Source organism: Acartia tonsa, chromosome 10 (assembly GCF_053477335.1).
Source record: "Acartia tonsa isolate MP-2025a chromosome 10, ASM5347733v1, whole genome shotgun sequence".
In the NCBI taxonomy this organism is placed as follows: Eukaryota; Metazoa; Arthropoda; class Copepoda; order Calanoida; family Acartiidae; genus Acartia; species Acartia tonsa.
Window position 1 is genome coordinate 38,366,210 of NC_137269.1, and position 18,730 is coordinate 38,384,939.

The 18,730-nt window shown below is 31.3% G+C and overlaps 2 protein-coding genes across 3 annotated transcripts in view; both read right to left on the minus strand.

Annotated features, from left to right (window-relative positions):
- LOC145330599 (uncharacterized) overlaps nucleotides 1–11,928 on the minus strand; it is a 31,583-nt gene extending 19,655 nt beyond the window's left edge. The window contains exons 1-19 of the mRNA XM_080175235.1: nucleotides 11,738–11,928; nucleotides 11,546–11,617; nucleotides 10,834–10,878; nucleotides 10,207–10,296; nucleotides 9,695–9,745; nucleotides 9,229–9,287; nucleotides 7,590–7,672; nucleotides 7,240–7,259; nucleotides 6,951–6,991; nucleotides 5,751–5,814; nucleotides 4,947–5,016; nucleotides 2,878–2,980; nucleotides 2,526–2,550; nucleotides 2,107–2,189; nucleotides 1,464–1,517; nucleotides 1,066–1,096; nucleotides 801–869; nucleotides 476–551; nucleotides 91–156 (exon numbers count right to left, since the gene is read on the minus strand). Coding sequence (XP_080031361.1) covers nucleotides 91–156; nucleotides 476–551; nucleotides 801–869; nucleotides 1,066–1,096; nucleotides 1,464–1,517; nucleotides 2,107–2,189; nucleotides 2,526–2,550; nucleotides 2,878–2,980; nucleotides 4,947–5,016; nucleotides 5,751–5,814; nucleotides 6,951–6,991; nucleotides 7,240–7,259; nucleotides 7,590–7,672; nucleotides 9,229–9,287; nucleotides 9,695–9,745; nucleotides 10,207–10,296; nucleotides 10,834–10,878; nucleotides 11,546–11,617; nucleotides 11,738–11,823 — 1,188 coding nt within the window. The 5' untranslated portion in view covers nucleotides 11,824–11,928. The remainder of the gene's footprint in view (nucleotides 1–90; nucleotides 157–475; nucleotides 552–800; nucleotides 870–1,065; nucleotides 1,097–1,463; nucleotides 1,518–2,106; nucleotides 2,190–2,525; nucleotides 2,551–2,877; nucleotides 2,981–4,946; nucleotides 5,017–5,750; nucleotides 5,815–6,950; nucleotides 6,992–7,239; nucleotides 7,260–7,589; nucleotides 7,673–9,228; nucleotides 9,288–9,694; nucleotides 9,746–10,206; nucleotides 10,297–10,833; nucleotides 10,879–11,545; nucleotides 11,618–11,737) is intronic.
- Nucleotides 1–18,730, minus strand: part of LOC145330604 (hrp65 protein-like) — a 118,245-nt gene that overhangs the window by 81,267 nt on the left and 18,248 nt on the right. The window lies entirely within an intron of this gene.

The following is an 18,730-nucleotide window of genomic DNA, read 5'->3' on the forward strand; positions in this document are numbered from 1 at the left end:
TTGATCCCAGATTCGAACCTATCACCTCTCTGACAAAGAGTGGATGCGCTAAGGCACGGTCACGGGTTTAGATAGATAGATAGATATTACCTTATCACAATCAGCTAAATACATATCATACTCCGTTTCGTATTCATAACTATAAATTGGTTCTCCCTAAAACAAGAAACAAATTGTTTCATTATTAATTTTTTTGTGTTCATTTATTTTAGAATCTATTATCAGCTATTATTAATTGCTAATCATTTAAAAAGAGCTTGGTATAGCATGATAATAAAAAAGTAACGGCATAGCTGCGCTTGTACCCAAAGTAGTAAAAATCATCTGGAATAATAAAAGTTGCGTTCGTTTCAGTACATATAAACTAATTTTTAACCCTATTTTCGAACTGTTACTAAACCCCTTGAAACATAAAAAGAAGGTGGGTGGGTGGGGGGTGTTGGGAGGGAGGTTTGATGCTTCAAATAATTAATACCTGATAAGACCAAGATTTCCAAAGCCATGTAAAAGGGTAGGAATCGGCAGGTTTGCGTCCAAATAACAGAAGACCCCTAGATTACTCTATTTTAATTTTGTAAATATTGACGTCTTGCAGGACTTTTTGTAATTGTATGTTTGATTTTTATAATTAATTGTTCAGCAGTCTGTTTTTTTATGTATTTTGTGTATGTTTTTCTGTTTTTTTGTATATTTAAAAATCCAAGATGAAGAGAGGGGGGGGGGATAGTGATGAATAATAATATATACCCCCAAATCCCCCCCCCCCCCTCTAGACTAATTTACAAAATCTAAAAAAATACCTTGATGTAAAAATTGAGAAAACGATGAACTGATAATTGAAAACAGTAAACAAAAAAATCTTCCAAATTCTAGAAAAAAAAAGTTATCCAAAAATTAAGTAAAGTAAATTTTGTAAAAATATGGTATCATGCTAGGATAAAAAAGTTAAAAATGGCTTTAAAATATGAATTGAAATTAAGGGTTTAAGCTTTCTTACAGCAGTAGTCATCTGCAAGACGAAGAATGTTAAAATAATACTTTTTTCTTTTAAATTTAATTGTTTACCTTTTAAAAGTTCTAATATCATGCATTATTCCTGAAAGTAGATAAATAGATAATTATGTCTATATAAATAGCATCTCGGGGCTGAAAAAAAATAATTTTAATCTTAAAATTGTACATTTGATTTTATATCCGCGGAAAGCTGTTTATAATACGATGCGAGAAATAACTATTCCAGTATGGTCTTGAACCGATTGATATCCACTGATCCACTATATTAGAACCGGTTGTCAGCCATATGAAATCGTATTACAGACAATTTTCCACTAATATCAAATTAAAAATCAAGTTTGGTTAGCTCTGCCCTTCATCAATTCAGTGCTAACACAACTTATAATTTTTATTTTGATATCCGCGGAAAGCTGTCTATAATACGATGCAATTAAAAAAATAATACCTACCTGATATATTTCCTTGTAGATCACTCACCACTGCATATACACTATTTTCATAACCTACATATTTTTACAAGAACGATTATATCCAAAAGAGCAAAATTGTAAAAAAACATTCATATACATATATATGTACATATGTGCCATACAAGATCTAAAAAAATGGATATACTTTCAGAGAAGTTTAGTATTTGTCATAATGTTATGTCCGCAGGGTGCCTAATAATTGCCTAATCCTTACATAAGAGCAACGTAATGTCTTGTGTGTTTTTGTAGCAAAGAAAATATCTTCAGCTGAACCGACATGGTTCTCCTTAACAGTAAACCTTCTCATAGGACCCGGGAAGTTTAAAAAGTATTTAGGGGTATTGTACATCCAACATCACAAGATAAATCCCCCCTAGAAATTAATAATAAAAACTTTTTTTGTAAAAACTAAAATTAAAAGTGGAAGCCTTTAGGGGCGTAACAAACAAATATGATGTGATGTTTAATGATGAGAATAGAGTTAAGAAGATGGGGAAATTAGTGCTGTCGTAATAAAATGTATTGAAATGATTTGATATTGTGATGCATGCACTGAAATAAGTCATTCCAAAGTACACAAAGCCATTTCCGAGATCTTACAGAACAGAAAATAAATGAAAACCTGGAATGTGAACAATTCCAATTTTCAAAACTTTTTCGTCTTCTTCAAACTGTATTTTTGATATGTGCTTCCCATCCTCTAAACTATACAAGGACAATTATGTCCATCATAATTGTAAGTTAATTACAACAATTAATATATAATTACTTGTCTGTTGCACCATTAGAGTAAAACAATAGAGTGGAAAGGAGTTAAATAAATTATTAGTTTTCATGAAATGTATGCCTTTTGGAAATTAAAAAGATTACAGATAAGCAAATTTAAAGAATGTCTAGAAGTTATTTTAAAAACATTTAAGCTAAACTTTGTAGAGACAAACATCTTTTGTAATACAAATCCCCTAGATGCTAGGAGCATAGCTGCACGTAAAATAAATAGTAGATTTTTAAATAAAAATAAATATTGAACAAAAGTAATACCTGTAAAGATGAAAAAATGTCTCTCCTTAAAATAAAAAAGAAACAGTAAAGTTTGGTGCAGCGGTTTAACTAATAATAATCATTGAAAAAATATTTCTAATTTATATTGTAGGTTAGGTTAAGAAAGAATTTAATAGGAATAGTATGCCTAAGCGATAGGATTCACAGGGTTAGATTAAAATATTTCTGATAAAATTTTTGTGTTTCAACATACAAAAGAAATAATGTATTTATGATGCTTATTCTACGTTAGGTTTTTAAAGTAAGGATTAGAAGTGAAAAGGGTCTTGCAGGGGATTACAACATAAACTGTTAAAAAATTAAAATAAGGGGGTGGGGTGTGACGTAGTACCTGACTTGACGAGGCCTAAATGTTGATATTCACCAACAGTAGACACTGTAATATCGTACTTTGACATATCCATATTACCCTCACTATGGTACCGGGTGCTAAACTAGAATAGTTATTTCTCGCATCGTATTATAAACGGCTTTCCGCGGATATAGAATGTACAACTATTAGATTAAAACCAGTTTTTTTAGCCCCGAGGTGCCGAAGGCACGGGCTAAAAAAATGGTTTTAATCTTATGATTGTACATTTCTATATTCGTAGAAAACGGTTTATAATACGATGCTAGACATAGTTTTTTCGTATTGATGAGAACCGGTTCCTGTCCACCGGATTCGAATGAATACGAGAAAAATAATTATTATCACACACAATTACTAGTAACTTTTTCTAGGGGTGATTTTTCTGGGAAGGTTGGTGTTACCCTCCCCTAAAATAGCTATATACCTTCCTAGGTCTTACAAGAAGCTTTACTGTAAAACCTTATCAGTTTAGTGGTTACCGATACTTCTATTCTCACAGACAGACAGACAAACACAGAGACAGAGAATGATTCTTCTGTATTATGAACTAGCGGCTACGCCCCTAGAGGCCTCTAGGGGGCACTTGAGGAGGAGAGAGTCGAATTTATTAACCCAATTTCTTATTTTAGATTTTAAAAGAAAAATAAAAAAAAATAAAAAAAATTTTTTTGGAGGGGGCCAAATTTCTTTTTCGGGGGGGGATTTTTCATTTTTTGGGGGGGTTGGGTGTGTCCCACCCCCCAAGAAAATAGTTATAAACCTTCATGGGACCTATGAGAAGCTACCCTGTTAAGGAGAACCCGATCGGTTCAGCGGTTAGCGAGATCCTTCGGTACAGACACACAGACACACAAACACACAAACACACAGACAAACAGACATCCTGTTACTTTAGTATAAGGATAGATAAGTTAAATAGCTTTACCGCCATCGAGCATTGATTCCTTAAAACAACTATATTAGTTCTATGTTTAGCTTGCAATTAAACAAGGATGACAACATCCATAAAAGCGAAGCTCTGAAACGGTACGACAAACGGACATTAACATTTGTATAATGTCAGAACTGAATAATCAGAATGCGAATGTATAAGAGTCAAAGCAAAATTGTAAGTAAATTTGTTAATAACTGCTTGATACAGGATAATGATTATGGACATACTTACATTTTTAAAACTTGATTATAGAGTTGCTTCGCTTATAATATTGTACTTTGTTGTCCCAGGAATCAGTATACCAAAAATCAGACCAATCGGATAATTAGGGCAAATACAAATTTGTTGTTAAAAATGTAAAAAAATTAACATGTTTAAAATGGACGTACAGACATTCTGGTAATGATTATAGAGTTGCTACGCTTTCTAACTTGTACCTAACTATTACAGGAATCACCATGCAAAATTTGAAATCGATAGGACAATTCTAACATGCCTAAATTAACGAAAAAAGCTATTTAAAAAAGTAAAAAAATCAACATGTTTAAAATGGACGTACGGACATTTTGGTAATGATTATAGAGTTGCTACGCTTTCTAAATCGTACCTAACTACTAAATGAATCACCATGCAAAATTTGAAATCGATAGGACAATTCTAACATGTCTAAATTAACAAAAAAAGCTATCCGTGACGGACGTACGGACGGACGGACCGACCCTAATTATAGAAAAGCTTCGCTTTTAAAAAGAATGGGATTTTTCATTCTTGTCCTTGAAAAACAAGTTGTCTGAAGTGGACATCTATTCTGTTACCCATAGTCTGCTAGAAATGAACACAGTAATAGTGTCTGACTGATTATGACGTAACCAAAAAATTAGCCAATGAGAGGCCGTTATTGACCAATGGTAAAATTTATAGTGGCCTCTCATTGGCTAATTTTTTTTGTTACGTCATAATCAGTCAGACACTATTACTGTGTGCGCTAGAAATATTTTTGTATAAGATGGAAGGATTATTTGATTATTGTGACTGGTTTAAAGGTAGTAGATGCATATTCAAAAAGTTAACTACCTACCAATCTGTTAGGATATAACTTTAATACAAAAATTACCTGATCTAAAGTTAATTTAGGAACATAGTAAGGATCCTCTTTAGGTACACTCTCTTTTCCATACAGCAAACTAAAAAAGTTTTAATTTGGGTTCTGAGATTTTCAATCCTTTCATATGTGTTCTTTGATAGTCACCTTAAAAATCTATACAGCCCCCTCATACTCTGCAGAAACTTTCATTCCCTCGTGAATAAATGATGACCTATCGGTCCATCATTTATTCCCTCGGGTAAGAAATATTCATTCCTAAACAAAAAACTGGACAGGAATACCCCATTCATTACAGTTACTTAACTTGGGACACCTGTCATACTTAGCAAACTATTAATAATGTCAAAAAACTTCATGAGTAGACAAGTAGAGCTTGAGCTGCTGGCCCTAGTGGCTAATACTTATACAAAAGTGTCTCCATATTATTTTAGATATCTGTGAATTACTGACAGATAAGGTGAACTTATAGAGAAGCTTCACTACTGAAAAATGTCTAAAATTACTATTTGTAAGGATAATAAATAAAGCATTCAATCAAAGGCCTTGTTTACATCAGAAAATCGCCGATTCTAGATAAGGATTAATGAATCTTTTTATAGTGCTTGTAAAAAATAACGTCATACTGGCCTACCATTGATCAATTAAAATATATACTGGCCTGCCATTGGTAATTTAGTCTGTGTATTGGCCTATAATTTGTATTGTATGACGTCATTTTTTTATATAGGCACAATAAAGAGCTTCATGATTAACATTATAGCTTTATTTTGTTTTTAGTTACAATATTTGTAACTTTAAAGCAATCAAAATTACCTTTGAACGACAGATTCTAATGTTTTCGAGTAAATCAGCTGTAATCGGGGATATATGCTGTAAACTGAAATATATTTGTTTGACTTAATGTAAATTTTATGAAAATTTCATTTAGTGAAGATATCATACAAATTTTTGTTCTTATCCTATTAAATAAGGTACTAAGATTTTTCTGTCCAAAGCTTAAGATATTAATGACTAGTTAATTGATTGAACACTCCTTTATAGGGAAGTTTCATAAGGAAGATCCCAGGATGGGGCAAAGCTATTTTCCTGCTCCAAAGTATTATCTCAGTACAATCTTTGGGATGGTTTTAGTCTATTTTCCTGCTCCCCACCTACCCCTTTGAATACAAAGTTCGTTAAGTATACATATGAAATATTATCTAAAATTTATGGAGAGAAAGACAGAAAGATAGATAAAAATAAGGATGACAACATCCACAAAAGCGAAGCACTAAAATAGTAGAACAAACGGACATTAGCACTTGTATAGTGTCTGAACTGAATAATCAGAATATAAAAGTATCGAAAGAGTCGAAGCAAAATTGTAAGTAAGTTTGTTGAAAAACTGCTTGATACAGGATAATGTTTATGGACATACTTACATTTTAGGACTTGATTATAGAGTTGCTTCGCTTCTACTGTTGTTCTTTGTTATCCCAGGAACCAATATACCAAAAATCAGATCAAACGGATAATTAGATCACAAAAAAATTAGTTGTTAAAAAAGTAGAAAAATCAACATGTTTAAAATGAACGTACGAACATTCTGGTAATGATTATAGAGTTGCTACGCTTTCTAAATCGTACCTAACTACTACTGGAATCATCATGCAAAGTTTTAAATCGATAGGACAATTCTAACATGCCTAAATCAACGAATAAAAGCTATCTATCTCGGACGGACGGAAGGACGGACCGACCCTAATTAAAGAAAAGCTTCGCTTTTAACAAACATTGAGAGAGAAGGAGAGAGATAGAGAGATAAAAGATGATCAGGGAGGGAGGAGGGAGGAGGTACCCAAATCTTTATAACCACATTTTTTTATTAGTTACTTTAATTTAATTTTGATTAGTTTGTTCTAAACTATCAGTGACAAAACTTATCAACCAATAATTTCAATCTTCAGAAAGAATAATTTAGTTAAATATCATTATGTTTATTACAAATATAGTAGAAATAATTTAAACATTTACCTTGAATCAATCCAAATTGCATAACAATAACCTTAGAATGTCTACAAAAAAAACTTTAATATAAATCTTTCGGCTATCTTTGGGATATCCGGCCCAACCCTACTTAAAACTATCCCGAGACCTATGTGAAGATTCCCTGAAATGTAGAAATTAAAAGTTATCGAAATCTTAAGCTTCAGACAAAAAAAAACCTTACTACTTAAAGTAAATCAAGATAACCTCTTTACCAAATTTTGTTTTCCATGGAACATATATTATTTTTAAAAAGCTTAGATTTAAAAGTGTTTACCTTACGTATAGCTTTTCTATCTAAAAGTCAAGAAAACAAGATAAATTTTCATGGAAACTTAGGTATTTAAAAAAAAATATGATGAAAAATTTACTAAGATATAATTATACACTATCATTTCAGAACCGGTTCTCAACCATACTAAAAAATTATGTGTAGCATCGTATATATCCGGTTTTCTATGAATATAAAAAAGTGAAATTTTAATATTAACTATTTTTATATCCGCGGAAAGCTAATAAGATGCGATAAATAACTAATATAAAAAATTTGAAACATGTCCATACAAAATATTCTAGTTCATATTAAGTTAAGTTGAAAATCCAGAAAATATTGATTTTTTGACTTTCCTTTGATTTTTTAACAGTTCTTACATTTTGACAATAAAAGTTTGACTGTAAATCATAAACCACCAACAAACCACTCTGAGTACCTAAATTAAACTTTACAAAAATATGTTTAAAGGTTTCCAAAACGGCTGTAGATAAAGAATTCCCTTTTAACGGTAGATAAATGCTTGTCCCGAGTTGGTTTTAGGCTATTTTTATACCAAAAGCAAAATCTTTTATATCACAAAAAAAACATTTAAAGTTTGTGTAGTGCTCGATTGGCCATACATAGTAAGATATATAAGTTTTCCGGAATTTTAAAGTTTGAAATCTGCATCAAATTTTGAGGATTTTTTATAAAATTCGTTTTTTCTATAATTCTTTATCTAAAAGTGGAAATGCAATTTAGGTTAATTAATTTTGGCATCCGTGATTGGTGGATTTAAAAAATCTGCGCTCTGATTGGATGGCAAGGCTCCTGGTACAGATAAAGACGTAAAATTTTTTTCTGGTGGTTCATGTGTATTTTTAGAGAAAATTACTTTTTCTTGTCATAGCGGCCAGACCGCTCCTTAGCTGCTTTTTAGCGGCCAGTCGCTAAATTTTAAAACAGCTGTAGAGCGGCCAATTTTGCAGCTAGGATGACCAAATTTTAGGACGAACTTTTATTTTTCATAACAAAAAAATTATTTTTTCTGAACATCGCCAAAAAACGGAAAATAACGGAAACCGCCATTTTCGGCGGTTACGGCGGTAAAACGGCGGTTGGCGGCGCAAATTAATATTTTATCTGTTTATTATTGCTCAAGGATTTACCAAAAAAAATTATAGGTCTCTAGCTGTAATAGAAGCCACGATATTCATGATTTATGTCTGTAGTAAAAGCCGGACAAAAATCGGTCATAAAGTCGGTCAGGGAGCGGTCAAACGGTCATAACACCACTTTTCTCAGAAGGTCATTGATATCTAAGTATACACCAAAAAAAATTTAGGTTTCTACCTTATACACAAAAGTCATAATGTAGAAATTAAGATTTATTTAGAATTTTTTAAAAATTTTTTTGCTACCCAACCGACTTTGACCGGACACCACGACCGACACAGACCAGATATCCTAATAAAATCAACTCTTGCCGACGTATAATTACTAAACTTAAAAAGTCATGAAGTTACAGCTCTCCAACTTACCTACAAAAAAATGAGATTGAAAAAACTAGAGGGGGGGGGGGGCTCTTTGAGCCCCTCCCCCCCCCCCCCGATCTGTAAGGGTTAATACACAGACAAAACTGAACCTTTGGTTGTACGGCATTTGTCTTGAAGTTACAGGGAGGGAGGGGATATTGGACTGTAAATTATGCTTGTATCATTTTAAAAAATTCTGTATAAATATATCCCAAAACTACTTAATTACAGGATACTTAATATGTATTTACACACTTTTTTAGCCTTAGTGATTCTTAAAACTTATAACATTATGCCTAATAGTTCTAAGAATTAATTGAAATTTGCTTCTCTTTCTATATAGTACCTAACTTTTACAGTAATGATCATGCTAAATTTGGGAATGAATAAGATAATTCTAACATGCCTAAATTAAAGATAAAGCTATCTTAACAGACGTATGGATGTTTATGAAGATGCCACGCATGTAATAAATTACCAAATGCAAAGAAATGATCATCCGCATCAAAACAGGACATGCTACTCGACTTTGCTCCCCTAAAAATTGAACAACTAAAATAAAATAATATCCTATCTTTTATACAAAGCAGAATGGTGTCTGTCAGTTTGTCTGTCCGTCCGAATGTGTTGGTGTCTGGGCGTCTGGATGAAACTTAAGATATCCCAAACTTATGGACCGATTGAGCTCTGCTTTTCAAAGAAAAAACGTACTAGCCATACAAAGATTTTAGCCAAAAAATAGAAAAATGGTTAAATTTCATTTTAGTGTTAAGTTAAAGTGTAGGGGTTTACACCCCCCCCCCCCCTAGTCACTCCTAGGCTAGGGGAAAAATCAATAGTTATTTTTATCACCTCAAAAAACTGTTAAACCGCCAATGTAATATGATAGTCAGTTGGATGTACGAACATATTCTAATATCCAACCAATTTAAATAATGACTTACTGTGGAATTTCTAAATTATTTTCTTCTTTGATACCATTTCTCCAATTATTTCTAAAAAAATTGTAAAATTGTTATGGTTAGAGAAAGTTTTATTTTTAGATTAAGCCTGGGGATAGTTTTTGGCTATTTTTCAGCCCTTTTCTTGTTTCTTTGAATTCCAAGCCCCTAGATGCTAGGGGCGTAGCTACTAGTCTATTATAAAACAATCATCTTTTTATGAAAGGAATAGTATGTCTATATGATTGTGAATATAGAGCAAAGGATCTAGCTAACCGCTCAACCGATACAGTTCTCCGTTACAGGGAAGGTTTATAACTGTTTTAGGGGAGTTTAGAAGAACGTTTTATCAGCATTTTGTAGATGTTTAAATTATAAGAAACTATTTTAAAATTAATCTAAATTCAATCTATTATGCAGCATTAAAAAACAGCGCAGGCGTAAGCAGGGTTTTAATACACTCTCATGCTTTTAAGTCTAGAAGCAACGACATTGTTAAAAAATAGTAGTTTTACCTTAATTTTGTGTGATATTGAAGAACCTTTAACCAAAAGCACGAGGGTGATATATTTGTGTTTGCTTTATTTACATCATTCTCATCTACCCTGTTTTAAAATAGAAACAAGCTACAAATTATTGTATAAACAAGAATTACAACATCAATAAAAGTGAATCTCTAAAATTAGGCGGTAGGATAAACAAACATTAACACTTGTAGAGTGTTATAATTAATTGTAATTGCATACAATTATAATGTAAAAGTCTTGTAATTTTGCTCAAATTAAGTATATTGTTTACTTGCATTTAAGGCCTGTGTTTTAGAATTGCTGCGCTTATGATATTATACCTTGTTGATCTAGAAATCATTATTGTAAATGGCAAAATTGGAAAATAATATCATACAAAGAGTTGTTGTCAAAAAGGTTAAGAATTAGCAACTTTGAAATGAAAGTAAGGACGTTTAGATAGCGATTATAGAGTCTTCAAGAAAATGAAGAGTCGTAGGACAATCAAAGATGAATCTAAAGATTAATATGTTTAAAGTTTAAAAAAAAATCAAAACAAAAAACGTTATTTTAGGATGCAAAATATAATCTAAAATAATTAAATAAAAGAATTATTTTTTTTTATGAAAGTTTTACCTTTTTATAATTGAGGGATGATCCAGCCCCTTTTCTTCAGCAAATCTTCAAACAATTTTAGAAATAAACAAGAACAACGATTTCATATGTAGAGCAGCTTGAATTAAAAAACCCGCATATTGTTTCAATAAACAGAAACTTGAAGCAAATGTTGTAGAATTAAATCAACTGAATATAAAAATACAAAAAAATAAGTAGACCTTTCAGCTTAAACTTTACTTTGTATAAATGACGTAGTGACTTACGTCCGGACGTACCTACGAACATACCTTAGTTTCAGAATAGCTACGCTACATATAAAAAAAAAATCAAAGGCGATACGAAAGTCAAACTGAAATAAATTAACCAAAAATAAAAGAAACGAACTTGAACACGTAAGCGTCAAAGCATAAGTAGAATAATAATTTTTACAAAGTTGCATAAATAAAGGATTTTGTTTAAGTATATACTTGCATTTTTAAACTTGATTTTAGAAATCTTTCTGCCTTAAATACTGTACTTTATTGTCCTTGGAATCATTGTTCCAAAAATCAGATAAATAGCTTAGGTTTTATATTGTTAAATCTAATTCATTAGCTATTAACCGTTACGTGTTTTGCCTAAATTACTATATAATCTATACCAGTTACAAAAACCGGGGGGGGGGGGGTGTGGGGCGCTTAAAGCGCCTTCCCCCGAACATTACGGGTTAAATGACTCTAAATATCTGTACCTGTACCAAATAGGATTTATATTGACTGCCTCCCTCCAAGATTTGCTTAGGCACAATAGGTTACAAACATCTCTGGGAAAAATAGCAATATTAAATACAAAATTAGTTTAAATTTGACTTAAAAGGGTTTCAAACATTTAGCAAGATTATTAAATATAAATATACAAATTTTTTAAAATAAAAAAAATATACCTGGCGCTTAAATATAAGCAAAGCTCCTCTATAACATACTGTTTTCCTTGTAATAACTGTATCGGGTCATTGCCAACTAATTTCATTTTATTTTTTAAAAAATCGCTTAATATTTTTGAGAAAAATATGTTCGAATATTTTTCCTGTAAAGATGTAAATAAACTTGGGGTTTAGAAATCAGCTGATTTTATATGTGTGTGTGCGTGTGTGTGTGTGTGTGAACTATGCGTAGGTCAGCTTGCTTAATGGATTTTAAAATGTCCATGGATAATCTTTTTTTTTAATTTGTTGTTCCCTATGTAAGCACAAGGATTATTTTGGGAAGGTATTGTAAATAAACCAATTTTTTGTTATATTTGTTATTTTTTTTTAATTTTCAAAATATGTCAACAAGCAAAGAAGCTCGTTACAAGATATATTTTATTATCTTTTACATTTTTTTTTTTTCAACATTAAATGCATTTAAACACCCAATAATTCCAATATTACTTATTTTGCATCTTTGCTTTTAGAGATATCATAAATACTTTGAACAAAGTTAATGCATAGTTTATAGAGATTAGAGACGTAAAACTATGTATCTTTTTCTACTTTTTTCTTGTACACTCTGATTATATCTATTAATTGGTTAATTGCAAGTTTACCGATCAGCTGGAAGACAAACCAACACGGTTGACTACATTATGCAGAGTGTAGCTTCACTACTAAAAATCATTTACCTTAATTTTAAAATCGACAAATTCATTTTTGTTTTTCATGTGGAAAAACACAGCCAAAGCACTGTTTGCAAAGTCAGAATTTTCAAATTCTTGTTTTATTTCATTTTCATTTTCTTCACTGTTACACATTTTTAACTAATTTTAGTTATTTTTCTAAAATTACAAATATATCAGTATATCATAGTTAGATAGGGGGAAGAATATTAAACCCCGCCTTAGCCCCTTGAAAAAATAATATAATAAACATAAACATATTTATTTGGGCATAAAAATTAAACAAAAAAAAGTCATAAAATCAAAAAAAAATATAATATACAATTGAAATTACTATAACATTAAACAACCTAAATCCTAATCAGTTTTGCCCGGGTAACCATGAATAGATCACTATGTATCTGTCTACTTTGCCCAAAATATATCAAACAAAGGTATCCTGGATCCCTTTAAACTTATAGAACCTAGGTAGTATCGCCAAAATAAAAATAACATAAAAAAGATTGCAAAATTTACAGAGCTGGAGATTTAGATTATTTGAAAAAAATAGCTATTGCAAGGCGTTAATTAGTTTAGACTTGATATTTTAGCGAACATATATTTTTTCTATCCTGTAAGGCTTACTCAACCTTCTTAATTTAACCCTAACCAAAAACAGTTATTCTATTAGTAGCGAAGCTACTTAATTCTAAACTTAATTGCTCCCTGTGAAATCTAAATTTCTGCTTGGTGAATATCAAATTAATTCAGAAAGTCCGTACGTCCATTTAACATGCTGATTTTAACTTTTTCACAATAACTTTTTGTATGATATAATAATCCTATTTATCTGATTTTTTGATATACTAATTCCTAGGACAACAGGGTACAATATATTACAAGCTAAGCATTGCTATAATCAAATCGTAAAATGAAAGTATGTCCTTATTTTATGACAAACTTAGTTTGGAAAATATTCTGACTTTAAGTTCTGACACTCTACAAGAGAATGTTCGTTTGTCCTTCCTACTGATTTGTGTGCTTCGCTTTTATGCATTCTTGCAACAAAAACGTTAATAAACAAAATATAGGATTTTCTGATTAAGATTATAGAGTTGCTACGCTTTCAAAATCGTACCTGACTGATACAGGAATCATCCTGCAAAAGTTTTAAATGATAACAAGAATTCTATTAAGTATTGGTATGAGATATCTGTTACGTATCGACCTTAAATAAAAAAAAGTTTGGCAAGCACATTTTCACTTATTTCACTTATCTTAGTTTATTTTAAACTAATATTTTTATTTACCTTTCTATTTATAAACATATTTGTCTGCTTGCGAGGGAAATAGAAAGATTTTTCTTAGTTGGGGGAAAGTTTACATTTCTAATAAATGGAATACGACTTTTAGATTTGGTTAACTTTTATTTGAACCCAAAAGATTATTATGTTTTTCCAGTAAGATTTTAAAAACGGCTAATTTAATGAAGCTTTTCTATATTTAGGGTCAGTCCGTCCGTCCGACTGTACCTTATCAGGTCGTTCTTATTTTGGCATGTTAGAATTGTCCTATTAATTTTAAACTTTGCAATTGCATGATGATTCCTGTAACAATTAAAAAGATTAAGTAAGCAAAGTCTGTACTTCAATACTGAATCTTTTTTGACAATTTATTTGTATTATATAATTATCCTTTTAACTGATTTTCGATTCCTAGTATAACAAGGTACAATATCATAAGTAAAACATCTAAGATCCTATAAATGTAAATATGGAAGTTTTTCAACCAACGAATAGCTGAACGGTTATATAAACTTTTATCATAACGAAATGACTTTTATTGTAATAAATATGTGAAAATAAAAGTAAATGAAATAGTTTCCCTTACCTCTGCATAATCTTAGGATTTAGGAATGCAGACAACCCAGGGAAGGGGAGTACAATGATGATATGATTAGATTAATATAAACTTCCCCCCCCCCAAAAAAAAAATACCCACATAGTTAATAGCTATCATCAGATTTCTCAATTAGGTTAGGAAAAGAATAATTGGAAATTTCAGAATATCTTTCAAGAATTTGGTGGATTTTTATTTGAGACAGACACATTACTATAGCTGGTTCCTAGGACCTTTTTAATTTTGATTTAAACGAAGACAATAACATCTATTATTAGCATTAAGACCTAAAGAATAGACTAACAGACAGACGGAAATTTTGAGAAAAGGTTAAATTAATTGAGAAATGTAGATGCAGGATATCTGTCGTCTGTCTATGTATCTGTTTATTTGTGTGTCTCTCTGTCTGTTTGTTTGTCTTTCTGTGTGCCTGTCTGTACCGAGATATTTCACTTACCACTGGACTGATATACTCTACTTTAGAGGAGAGCTTTTTAAAGGTCCAGGGAAGATTTCAAAAATCTATTTTGAAAAGGGCACCTCCACCTTTCAAAAAGAAATCACTAAAAGAAAAATCAACGCGCCTAATGTTTCCCTTTTTCTATGTGCTGAGTTGTCATTAACTATATCTAAGTTTTCTGTCTTTTTCTGACAATATTGGCATCTTTTTGATGTGCTACTTGTGAATATAACAGTACTTGTTGACCTACAAAAAAAATCCAAAAAACCTACTGTAATATTGTCATTTAAAAGCGACTATAGGATTGATATTAATACTCCTATTATACCTTTTTATACATGCATAGAATAAACACGTTTTTTTATACAAAAAATAAAAGGGGAAAAAATAATGTTACTTTTTGCCTTTAAATCCAAAAACTGATAGAAAGTTGTTGAAAAAGGGACCACTGGCCGAGACAGCGCAAAATGGCACCAAAAAATGACGTTATAAAATAAAGTTGTCCAATGAGAGGCCAGTATACATTGTAATTGACCAATGGTAAAATTTATACTCGCCTCTCATTGGATATTTTTTTGTATGACCGCTACACCTATACATATTTGAGGTCGTTTGTCTTACCTTATATGAATTGTCACTTTAATAGTTGTTTTATTTAGAATTTATTTTTTAAAGTTTTGAATTCACCTCCGATATGGATCCACAATTTTTAAATTTTTAAAATTCAGCATTTCCATGTTACAAGAAGGGGGGGAATGTTTGAAACCAATATAAATGTAAAGTTAAAATAGCATGACCAGAAATTTTGATTAAGGGTCCTATCCCAACTGGTTACTATACCTGTAGGGGCTTTCTAACCTTTAATTAAACTAACCTACCTTAAAATAAGCAGTTTTAAAAAAAATTTTGTGATTAATTTTCAATGTTAGGGATAAACGCCAAATATTCGTCCGTGACAAAACTTTTCAACCAATAATTAAAATCAATATAAGGGTAATCTTGTCATTCATTCTTGTCAATTCATTATGCATTGTCTTATCCCTTAAGATCCCTGTCTTAAAAAAGTTAAGTGGTGCATTTTATATTTTTGGGACAGTCTATTGAATAATGTGTCCAAAAACCATAACGTTTAAAATTCACAACATAAGAATTCTGAATTGTACAATACATAGTCAATACAATTGGATTACTAGATATAGAGAGTAAAGATTCTCTATATTCTGAATTGTACAATACATAGTGAATACAATAGGATTACTAGATATAGAGAGTAAAGATTCTCTATATTCTGAATTGTACAATACATAGTAAATACAATAGGATTACTAGATATAGAGAGTAAAGATTCTCTATATTCTGAATTGTACAATACATAGAGAATACAATAGGATTACTAGATATAGAGAGTAAAGATTCTCTATATTCTGAATTGTACAATACATAGTAAATACAATAGGATTACTAGATATAGAGAGTAAAGATTCTCTATATTCTGAATTGTACAATACATAGTACATACAATAGGATTACTTGATATAGAGAGTAAAGATTCTCTATATTCTGAATTGTACAATACATAGTAAATACAATAGGATTACTAGATATAGAGAGTAAAGATTCTCTATATTCTGAATTGTACAATACATAGTAAATACAATAGGATTACTAGATATAGAGAGTAAAGATTCTCTATATTCTGAATTGTACAATACATAGTACATACAATAGGATTACTTGATATAGAGAGTAAAGATTCTCTATATTCTGAATTGTACAATACATAGTAAATACAATAGGATTACTAGATATAGAGAGTAAAGATTCTCTATATTCTGAATTGTACAATACATAGTAAATACAATAGGATTACTAGATATAGAGAGTAAAGATTCTCTATATTCTGAATTGTACAATACATAGAGAATACAATAGGATTACTAGATATAGAGAGTAAAGATTCTCTATATTCTGAATTGTACAATACATAGTAAATACAATAGGATTACTAGATATAGAGAGTAAAGATTCTCTATATTCTGAATTGTACAATACATAGTAAACACAATAGGATTACTAGATATAGAGAGTAAAGATTCTCTATATTCTGAATTGTACAATACATAGTAAATACAATAGGATTACTAGATATAGAGAGTAGAGATTCTCTATATTCTGAATTGTACAATACATAGTGAATACAATAGGATTACTTGATATAGAGAATCATAGAGTGAAATTTTTTTAGGACTTAAAAATAAACATAAACATAATTGAGTTGTGGTTAAATGATTTTATTTAGTCAAACTGTTCTTAATTATGGACCATTTCATATATATACATTTGGTTATGATTAAGAACACTTTGACTTAATAAGAGCATTTGACAATAACTTGACAGGATTTCATGAAAAAAATGACAAATTAAAAATTCCAATTTTCTACAAAATTCTTATATTTCAAGTAGGCGTAAGGGCCAAAAGGACCGCAAAACTAGTCTGCTATCATAAATTGTGAAGAAGGCTATTTGTAGTCATAGTAACCTATCCTAAAAGATGTATATAATAATGTACTTTAGTATTGTGCTGACTTTCATAAAATAAAGTGTATTTAATTTGAATCCACTGTGTTTGTGATTTAAGAGTGAAGTGTCTCTGTAGTTCGCATTCAGTTTCGCTGTACGTGACCTCTGGATTTGCACTGGCACACTACATATGTAAATACCTGATTAATACCTCTGGGGACAATCTTATTATATAAAGTAGTAAGTGTTTTTTGTCTGTCCCGAAGGATCTCGCTAACCGCTGAACTGATATTGTTCTCCTTTACAGTGAAGCTTCTTATAGGTCCCGGGAAGGTTTTAAACTATTTTTGGGGAGGGTGTTTTCACCCCCTCCCCCCAAAAAATAATTTTTTGAAACTCAAATCTAAAATGGGATGAGGTTGACTTTTCCCCTTCCTACCCTAAGTGCCCCTAGATGTTTCTAGGTGCGTAGCCGCTAGTTAATAACAAAGTCTCAAAGCATTCAGATCCCAACTATTGCAGACAAGCAACCATTTGATTTCACGATCTTTGTCTGGAAGTCATGGTGTTAAGTTTCCTATTCATATCAATAATGTCACGCATCTGATATATCAGCAGTAGGTGTAAATTTTAGCATCTTTATTTATGAAGCGGGTGCAAACCTAAAACCTCCCCAAGGACAAGCGGATGCGTAACAACTTTTGTGGGTTTATATTTTAAGTGGTAAATCTTCTTTATAACAAAGTTTGGTCATTATATCCATACACCTTGTAACATGTTACATTTTTGTACCTATCCCCTCCAAATATTTAGGTTCTTTGAAGCTCTTTATAGTTCCTTTAAAAAAGGGGATGAATTAAAATAACTTTTGGCCAAAGTATCCACTTAACGTATTGTGGTATCCGCCGAGGATAAATGGCAGACACCGGAGTTCAATTAGATTACGGCAGTGTGACAGACGTGGACACCTTACTATAGAGAAGCTACGCTTCTCTAGCTTTCACTAGATAATGATCAACATCTATTTTCAGTTGTCACTTTATTGAAGGTTTAAAAGATACTGAAGCTATATACAACAAACAATAATTACATGGATAGGAATAAATAATCATAACATAAAAGCATAAATAATACATATACAATGGTCAGTTTGGGCAATAATGATCCCCCATCCCTGAAAAGGGTGGGGGAGAATTAAGAATACAGTTAACCATAATAAACATGACAGATTCAATCATTAATTCTAAGCGTAGGGAGGGGGTCACTAGACCCCTTCCCCAGGACTCGGGGGAGGGCCATTGACCCTCCACCGAACCCCAGATCAGGGGTGCCATAGGCATGGCTCACGGTTGCCGAATACCACAACTCTCCCCTCGGAAGGCTGGGAGGTGGTTTCCCTACCAGACTTCCGACAGTGGTTGA